The 10183-nt window shown below is 39.8% G+C and overlaps 1 protein-coding gene across 4 annotated transcripts in view; it reads left to right on the top strand.

The window, feature by feature from the left end:
* The first annotated feature begins 1845 nt into the window (after positions 1–1845).
* The window catches only part of LOC122541794 (AP2-associated protein kinase 1-like), a 45743-nt gene continuing 37405 nt past the window's right edge, over positions 1846–10183 (top strand). For 3 of the 4 annotated variants that reach the window (XM_043678779.1, XM_043678778.1, XM_043678777.1), the window contains exon 1: positions 1846–2041. In XM_043678779.1, coding sequence (XP_043534714.1) covers positions 1889–2041 — 153 coding nt within the window. In that variant the 5' untranslated portion in view covers positions 1846–1888. The remainder of the gene's footprint in view (positions 2042–10183) is intronic. The other variant, XM_043678780.1, reaches the window with a different exon arrangement.

The following is a 10183-nucleotide window of genomic DNA, read 5'->3' as shown; positions in this document are numbered from 1 at the left end:
GGATGGGTTGGACTGAAGGATCTGTTTCCGTGCTGTACATCTCTATGACTCTGTGACTATGTGGAACTGAACAGTTATGTTCAAATGAGTAGGTTTGTGACAGCAAAGTTTGACTTCAGTGGTAAGTGGAAAGACGTTTTGACAGAGGTTGAGGGTATATTTTTACATGAGATCAACTATTACTCAAGCATATATGGTGGTCATGCAACATCAACAGCAATGACTTTTTGAAAGGCCATGCAGGAAGGGTGAGAGTAGATTAATTAGTACAAGATTGAATAAAGGTAAAGTCACCATAGTCTTAGCAGGCTCCGTGGCTGATAATGGTTGGTGTTGGGATTAGCTAAATTCTTGCAGAGAGTAGTATGGATATTATGAGTCCAAATGAGTGTGTTAGCTGTAACCATTCTGTGATTCTAGTTAAATCGGTATTTGTTTATTGGAGATTTATTGCAACTGCATTGGTGAAAAGAAGGAATCTGAGAAGGGCTAGTCATAGGAATGGTGATGTTCTGAGATGATTACACTAAAGATCGATAATTCAATTATGTTTTTGTCAAGAGTAGTGAAATATAGCAGAGCATTAGTCTGCATCCATAAGTGTGCTGCTCTTGAATCTAGTCCTTGCTGACTTGATACATTAAATTGATGTTGTTAGTTTCAAAGTAGGCCTGCTGTTTAGCATAAACCTCTTCATTTTTCTATACTTTTTTGCAACAAAGGATTGAGAAAGGAGTTGCACATTTTTATTTAAAAAAGCAAATTACGAAACTCCAAAATCCTGTTTATGCTGCTGCTTTGTTTATACAGTTGAGGGGGCTGTTGTAGATGGGCTGGCAACAGGTTACTACTGATTGTTTTTTTTGAGGTTGTGACTAGTTATGGATATCAAGTCTATTAGGTTGACAGTAACTATTTACTTGTTCCTGGCTAGTTGAACAGCTTGTGATTGTGAACAATACAGACAAAAGCCTTCAGAATGCTGCAAAAGGCTAATGGTGTGTCTTTCTCTTCAGTAAAATACCTAAAACCTGAAAAATGCTAGTTTAATTTCCCTCACCCGATGTTACAAGCCATGGCCTTTATAACCAATAACCAAGAGAATTTGCAGTTGGTGTACTAATCACCTGTTCATCCTTTGAAGAGGAAAGAACCTGAGAAAAAATGATTATTCAACAGAGTTCTGACAAGCAAAAGGATCATCTCAAAGATCTTTGTGAACTAAACTGGGATAATTGAACTGCTTCCCCAGTGTTATAACCTGCATGCAATCATTTTTGAGGTAATCGATGATGGAGTGGCTTTTGGGGGAGTTCCAGAGCTAGGTCATGGAAAGAGAAAATGCAAGGGTTCCTTGTAAAATTTTAAGATTTGACAACCCACAGTCTCACTATATTTTGAATGTTGTTGGAGTGGTATGCTGTTGAGAAACCTATGATCTGATTTAGCCACATTAGCTATTTGATGTATCTTGTGGGATTCAAGCATGGTTTGTATGTTACGCATGTTTACCTCTGTTTAATTCAGGCAGTGAGAATATAAGTTGTATTTGTATTGTAGACTGTGTTATCGTTCTGACTTTGTGCAGTAAAGTGTACTAGTGTTTGTTCAAAACCTTGGAATCTGGTGGTTTTATTCTTTTCGTGAGCGTTTTGGATTTTGCTCTTTTGACAACTTTTTAAAAAGAAGTTGTAGGTCCCAAGCTAGATCATAACAAAGTTGGTGTATGGGCTGGGATCATAAAATCCATACTAAACAAGTTTTATACATGTGAATAAAAACAATTGAAGAGTCCTGTTGACAACGTGTGGTAATGGCTGTAATTCCATTTATTTTCTAAACCAAGAGAACCTAATGCTGTATTCTACTAATATAGCGTTACCAAGTTATGCAGCGGGCCCAGCAGCAGATGATGCAGAACTGCTATCTTCAGCAGCAGTACACAACAGCCTTGCAGCACCAAGCAACTTTGCAGCAGATGATGGCACAAGTGTCTGTTCAACAGGTGGCTTTACAACAACAGCAACAGCAACAGGCTCTGGTGAGAACTTAAAAATGCAGTTATTTAATTAGTTTTTTAACTAGTGCTTTATGTACATAATTTCATCTTGTTGAACCAATAGAATTTTCAAATCTGAGAACTTGGTCCCATTTGTAAATGCGCTGTTCAACAATGATAACTTAATATACACAGCATTTCTGAAATGCGAAACTGTTCTGTGCTATTTAGTGTGATGGTCAGAAATAAATGGAGCCAAATTGGGCGTTATTGGGAAGGCTAAAAGTTAGAGTTGCTTTAAGGATCTTATAGTTGAGAGAAATAAGAGTTAAAGAGGTCTAAGGAGGAACACTCAGAAGATAGGACCTAAATGGTCAGTGACATGGCACTCAATGCTGGAGGAAAGGGTATGTTTTAGGGATGGTTGATTATTGAAATTGGTAAGGACAGAGCTGATGGTTGAATGTAACTCCTCCCACTCCCTTGGCGACGTATCCATCCTAGACTTCCCCCACTACCAAAATAAGTCCACACACAAACTGGAGGAACAACACTTCATATTCTGCCTCCAGAGTTTACAGCCCAATGGCCTTAAAATCTCCCAACCCGCAACCTCATCCCATGTCCAGCCTTCCCTGTCCTCCCTGCCACCTTGACTGGATCTAACCTGTCCATCTTCCTTCTCGCCTATCTGCTCCACCCTTCCCACTGACTAATCACAATAACCCCCAACCTGCATCCATCTACCTTCTCCCCCAACTCCCTCTCTTTATTTCTCTGCTCCCTTCCCTACTCCCCAGCCCTGATGAAGGGTTCCAACTCAAAACGTTGACTTTCCTGCTCCAATGATGCTGCCTGACCTGCTGTGCTTTTCCAGCTCCATTTTTTTACTGACTCTGACTTCCAGCATCTGTTGTCCGCAATCATCTCCAAGATATTGAGGTTGCGAAACAACCTGTTTGCCTTGAGACTGTGGCTGTACATGGAATCCATGGCAAGGTACAACATTTGCAGTTAGTTCTCAAGATAATATTTTGTATCTTCCCAACTGATGGAGTTGTACCTTATCTAAGACTGGATGTTTGGCAAACAGTCTTAAAAGATGCAGGCAGTAGTAGAGGTTTGCCAGAGGTGAAGTAGTAGCAGAACTAGGTATCATCACTGTAACTCCTGATTGCAGTAGTTGCAGAGTAGGGACTCTTGTTGGCAAGATTGTGGCTGCAGTGGCAGGAGTGTGGTATGCCCAGAGGGTGGAGCTCCTGGCATAATCAAGGTAACAGCAGAGCCAGAGATTCCTGGTTCTGGTTGCGATAGGCCCAGAGTTAGGAACTCCGGGTTATTGGCGAGGTGGCAGTGGGAGCTTCTGATTGTGGTCAGCTTGGAGCTGGAGACCCCTGGTTACTGGCAAGGCAGTGTTTGCAGTGGTCCAGAGCCAGGGACTTCTGATTATTGGCAAGGTGGTGGCAGTGGAGTTGTGGACTCCTGGTTGCAGGGCAAGTATGGGTTCAGCATGGGACCCAGCATTGGTACCAACACTGGCAAGATGGGCCCAGCTGCCAAGAGACAGGACCTGAAGAGGGGTGACTCCATTGGGTGGTGCTGGAGGTTCAGGACTTTTTCTTTCAGTTATATCTTTTTCTTCTTTCTATTCTTAAACTATTCAAAATGGTGCTAAATTGTGGCAACAGTTGAAGCTTTTCACAGTGTTTTACAGTATGATTAACTAAATCATTCAATTTAATTCATCAATGCATACATGAAGACTTGACTCCACATGTACAGATGTTGTGCCAAAGGATAGTGTTATGACATGGTGGTGAACCCCTCTTAATTAAACTAAACATCCAGAAAAGCTCACCTGTCCTTGTAATCTGTTAAAATATGAGTGACTGAACTCCCAAATTTCATGAATTAAAGAAAGCAATATCAATTTATCTTTACCTCTAAAAGTGTACATTAAACAACAACTTTGCACAACTGTAAGCCCCCCTTTCTCTTAACTGCTTATTATCTGCCTCCAACTCTATAACAATTTGCTCTACCAGTAAAACACTTAGTAAAATTACATCAACTTAATTTCAATACCATACACATCTTCGGTGTCTGTCTTCCATCTGAAGATCTCCCTGGGTTGTCATCTTTTTACTGTGAAGATGTTTCATATGAAAAGATACCCTTGGTAGAGAGTGTTTCAATGTCTTGGGTCTCTCTCGATGGGAGTTGCTCTGTCTGATTTTCAAAATGCCTGCATTTTTTTAATATCCCCAACATTGGATTGTCTCATTGGTTCGATATTGGCAAAACAAAAAACCCAAACAAGTTTGAATTTAAGTATTCTGGGGCGCAATTTAAACTGATTGGTTAAAGTTGAATTGTCAAAACAGCAACTAACTCCGGTATCTATTTCACAGCCAAATGTTACATATTTTTAATTTTCCAGTACACTCTGAGACTGTTCTTGTAAGCTCTGTGTGCAGAACAACATTCACTCTGTCTTAAAGGTAGAGTACATGCCTTCAACTCCATAACACCTCCCCCTTGAAGAAAAGAATGAACCATCATAATGAAAAGATGGCTTCTTTTTTTCTAATTCTTAATCCCATTACAGTGAAATGCACAGGTCATTAATCAAAGTTCACATTAATTTCTACACGCATATATAACATTGGAATCTGATCAATCTTATCTATACTTTCTCCTTTAAATCCATGATCATGCATCTGCTACCACAATTTTACGACCCGCAACATGTACAATTTGTAAATCAAAATCTATAGCATAAGACTCCAATGAAATACTCTCATATTTTTGTCTTTAAGTCATTCCAAGAATATAAGAGGATTGTTGTCTGTGTACACAACTGTCTTCGACACATTATTCGTCACTTAAACATTAAACTGTTATATGGCCAGGACCAAACTCAGTAATTTTTCGATAGTAGAGTAGTTTCTCTTATGGGTGTTGAGTTTCTTTGAAAAGTAGCCAGTTGGCCGTACAGTTCCACCAACAACATCCTGTAGCAGTACAGCTCCAATTCCTATATTGTTAGTATCGATTGCAACTTTGAAGGGTTTCAAATGTGGTGTAGCGGTTACTACTGCTTTTAAGTTCTCAAATGCCTCCTGGCATTGTTCTGTCCATTGAAATTTTGTATTTTTATTTAGTAAATCTGTTAGTGTACCACCATGCTGCTGAAGTTTGGAACAAACTTCTTGGAGAATCTGCTCAGCCCCAAACATCGAAGCACCTCTTCGAGGTTGGACGTGGCAATTCCTCGATGGCCTTTGTCTTTGCATTCCTTGAGGGGGTCAACCTTCCATGACCGATGTTATATCCCAAGAACGTCACCTCTGCCGTCTGTTTTCTTTAAGTTTCTTTTAAATTTTGCTTCTCGTAATCGTTCAAAGAGCTCTGCCAACTGTACCATGTGATCTTTCCATAATTCGCTAAAGATCACCACCAGATACACTGCACAATTTTTTAATCCAGCCACAACTCTGGTATCTATTTCACAGCCAAATTTTCATTTTCCAGTACACTCTGAGACTGCTCTTATAAGCTATCTGTGCAGAACAGCATTCACTCTCTCTTAAAGGTAGAATACACGCTTTCAACCTCAAAACAATAGCTTGTGAATTAGGAAATGTTCAGGGACTTTTGAGGTTGAAGATAAAGGATAGATTATTTGAGGTCATGGTGTGGGGATAGGGACTTCAGTAGAAAGGATCACTGAAGGTCTTTTGTCAATGCTTCCATAACAATGGGTGAAATTGACTGAGGTCAATACCACTCAGTAGGTGTAAAGACATGCATTCGTTAACAATGCTGTAACTGATCGTATCAAAGATGTAAAGGGTGAGAATGAATAAGGCACTATTATCAAAGTCTCAGTGTTACTTGTACGTTTGTTTTAGGGTTACTTATCAGGGCCAAGTGTCAAATATGGCTCAGTAGTTATCACCATTCTTGCTGATTCACAAGATTTTGAGTTCAAATCCCATCCCATGTTACGAGCACAAATGTTTCTACTGACATTTCAGAGCAGTACTGAGCGGGTGCTGCTTTGTTGTCTTTTGATGAAATGATAAACTGAGCCCATCTGCCAAATGGGTGGATGTAAAAGCTTCTCTGGAAGTATTTCAAATACTGCAAGAGAAGTAGTCTTGGTATCCAGATTCAAATTTAGCTAACACCAAATGGGTGGATGTAAAAGCTTCTCTGGAAGTATTTCAAATACTGCAAGAGAAGTAGTCTTGGTATCCAGATTCAAATTTAGCACCACAGAACACTTGCTATCTGTTCATAATTACATTGTTGTTTGAGGGAGCTTGTTGTGCACATTTGCTGCTACATTTCTAATGTTACAACACTTCAAAATTACTTCATTGACTGTAAAACACTTTGAGACTAAATAGTTGGGAATCATGAGTGCAGATCTTAGAAAATTTAAGCAGATAAATTACAGGGGGATTGAGCAATGAATTGGGAGAAGACCACATACAGAAGAAAGGTGATTGTGGAATGGGGTGGTGGTTAGCAAAAGAGCAGATTGAGGGTTGTGTGTTCGGGGAGTGGATGACTGCTGTGGTTTGAGAAGGAGATGGGATACCTACCTGATCAGCTCAATTCTGTGATGCTTAGCAATTAGTATGTTAGCTGTCTGAAGACTTCTGACCTGTCTGAAGACTCAAATAAGTCTGTGATTGCATCATGGATTTAAATAGCAGCATTCACTTCATACTTGATTAAATTGTGCTACTTACTCATACAAAGTTTCTTAAAAATTTATTCATGGAATGTGCGTGTTGGTGGTTAGTATTATTTATTGTTCATTCCTAGTTGCCATTGAGAAGGTGGTGAACTGCCTTCTTGAAACCTTATGATCCATTTAAGGCTAGGGAGGGAGTTTCAGGATTTTGACTCAGTGGCACTGAAGGAATATCAATATATTTCCAAATGAAGGTGGTTTGATTGACTTGGAGGGGGACTTGCAGGTGGTGGTGTCCCATGTGTCTGCTACCCTTGCCCTTCTACGTGGTGGGTTTTAGAAGCTGTTGTCTAAGGAGCCTTGGTGAATATTTGTGTGCATTTTGTAGATGGCACATAGCACTGCCACTGAATGCTCTCATCTGGTAGAGAGAGGGAATGATTGTGGATGTGGTACCAGGCAAGGAGGCTGCTTTGTCCTGGATGGTATGAAGCTTCTTGAGTATTGTTGGAGCTGCACTCAGCCAGGCAAGTGGGGAATATTTCATCGCAGTCCTAACTTGTACCTTGTAGATGGCGGGTAGGCTTTGGTGAGTCAGGAGGTGAGTTACTTGCTACAGAATTCCTGATGAAAGGCTTATGCTCGAAATGTTGATTCTCCTGCTCCTCGGATGCTGCCTGACCTGCTGTGCTTTTCCAGCACCATACACTCGACACAGGATTCCCAGAGTCTAACTAGCTCTTGCAGTCACAGTATTTATATGGCTAGCTCATTCATTTCTGGTCACTGGTAATCCCCAAGATGTTGATCGTAGGAGATTGTGGTAGTAATACCTTTTGAATGTCAAGGGTGCTGGATAGATTATCTTTTGTTAGAGGTGGTCATTGGCCAGCACTTGTACGGTAGGTATTACTTCCCACTTATCAGCCCAATGTATTATCGATGAAGCAGCTCGTGATGTCTAGGCAGAGGATACTTCTACTGAGATGATATGCTTTGAAATGGGGGAATGGGCACCACAGTCCTCCCTATTCAAGTTATAAAAGGTTGAGTAACTTTCTGTGGTCACTTTGATTTAATGAAATGCTGGTGTCATGGAGTAGTATTGTAACTGACATTTTGGGTTGATGACTTTTATCAGAAAGAGCAGCAACTTGAAACCTTAAACATACTTTTTCTCTCCACAGATGCTGCTTGGACCTGAGGATTTCTAGCATTCTCTGTTTTTGTTTTGTCTTCTACAGTAATTTTGTTTGGTAGAATGCTAACGTTTACCAGTTTCATTGTGCACTTCCTTTTGTTTAGTCCTGTGTATAAAGGTATCTTATTTTGACAAGTCCAAGTCAACTTGACTGACTACCTTAAAGTAGTTGTTAATGCGGTTACTTGTGCACTTGGAATTGTTCAAGTGCTGCCCAATCACAGTCATATTTAATAGTCAGCGTTTTATTTTGTGGTTTACAATGTAACCTGGTTAGATAATGTGTATTACAAAAACCGGAAGAGCATATTTTCGATTCATTAGCCAGTCTGGGATGTATGGCCTACATGCCTGACATTACATGAATTACAGTGGATTGCGCAGAATTGCCCAACAACGTGGTAGGATGTTTGTTAGAACCATACTTGATTAACCCAAGTGTACGAAACCGAAATGAAAACTCCTGCTGTCAAATGCGATTCCACAATTGGGCAGCACTTGATGGACTATCCTAATTGTGTACTTTTATTTAAACTAAAAACCAATTTAAGATAATCATTCGCACTTTTAGTACAACTTATTTATAATTATTAACATTCGTGTTCAGGAATCTATTTTCTACAAATGAAAGTTATATTTTCCAGCGTTGCACCTCTTTCCAAAAATGTGGAGACCCAGTACTCTTCTGTTGATCTCTCCATGGTAATGATTTGGCGACTCTGTTGACTTTCAAGCAATTAGCATCCCCTTTTCTTCTGTAGTATCTATTGTTAGGAATTATTGGGGAAAGTGCGTTGATAGTCAAGTCCCAATACTCTAGAAGTCTTCAGAAAATTTAAAGATTTAATCAAATGACTGAAAGTCCTCCATTTTCTTGTATGTTAAGCTCAGGATAGTAGAAGATACTAACCAGGTTTCTGTAAATATTATTTATTACAAAGAAATCAATTTTAATCAAAGGCAAACAAATCTATCAATATACTAGCTGAAACACTAATCTGTTCTTAAACCTCTGCACACACACAGAGATAGACAGTGGAACAAATGAACATGGATGGAGAAAAAATTACTGGGGAAATACAATTCAATAGCACTGTTTCACAGGATTCAATGAGGCATCCTTCTGCTTTGCCAAGTTCTTTGATCTCTGAGATTCTCATTCTTTGCAATTTTTTTTGGTTCTTCACTGCAGGCATATGCATTTGGCACACTAACTGTTCAGTTTTTCAGTCACTGCTCTAAGCTGTTGCCAATAATCAAATAGTGGATGAGAGTAGTTAGCTATCTTCCAAGTTAAATTGAAGCAACTATGCAAAGTTACTCAAGCTTTTATCATTTTGATAGGAGTTGGTGCACATTCCTACATTCCAAAGCATACCATCTCAGTTTCAGAACATCTCTGCAGGTATTCCTCAGAGAAATGTCTTCTGCCTAAATGTCATCAGTTGCTTTGTCAATAACCTCCACTGCAACAGAGAATGAAGCAGTCTGGAGCATCCTTGCCTTTGTACTATTCTCAACTCTGTCTTCTGCCCAGAAGCCAATCAAAAGTAGCTGTCATTCCTGGCCTCCACAACTGGTCTGATTACACAAACCAATCTGCAGTCTGGCTCTGGGTAAAGCTTACTTTGTGCACACAACCCCATGATATTATAGCATCTTAACCATCTTGAACAAAGCAACAGTGTAAACAGAACTCACGAATTCTAGCGGCTTGCCTTTAAAAGTGCAACATTTCCTTCCACAGTCTGAGTTTTGGTCTATAATCCAAAATGAAGAAAAATAAGAAGATTGGTCTTTGCCAAATTACAAATGATTACAATAATTTTGTATTTTTGCATTTAGAGTTATAGAGATGTACAGCAAGGAATCAGACACTTTGATCCAACTCTTCCATGCCAACCAAATATCTTATATTAATCCAGTCCTATTTGCCAGTATTTGGCCCATTCATATGCCTTTTAAATATTGTAATTATACCAGCCGCCATGACTTCCTCTGGCAGGTCATTCCATACACAGATCAGCCTTGGCGTGAAAATGTTGCCCCTTAGATCCTTTTTTAAATTTTTCCAACCTCACCTTAAATCCATGCCATCTAGTTTTGGACTCCCCTAACACCTGGGAAAAGACCTTTACTGTTGCCCTTTTAGTGCTCCCCATGATTTTATAAACCTCTAAGGTCACCTCTCAGCTCCGATTCCACGGAAAAAATAGCTCCAGCCTGTTCGGCCTCTCCCTAAAGCTCAAACCCTCCAACCCTGGCAACCTCCTCA

This window comes from Chiloscyllium plagiosum, chromosome 38 (assembly GCF_004010195.1).
Source record: "Chiloscyllium plagiosum isolate BGI_BamShark_2017 chromosome 38, ASM401019v2, whole genome shotgun sequence".
Lineage (NCBI taxonomy): Eukaryota > Metazoa > Chordata > Chondrichthyes > Orectolobiformes > Hemiscylliidae > Chiloscyllium > Chiloscyllium plagiosum.
Note: the sequence above shows the minus strand (reverse complement) of the source record. Positions and strands in the feature narration are given on the sequence as shown.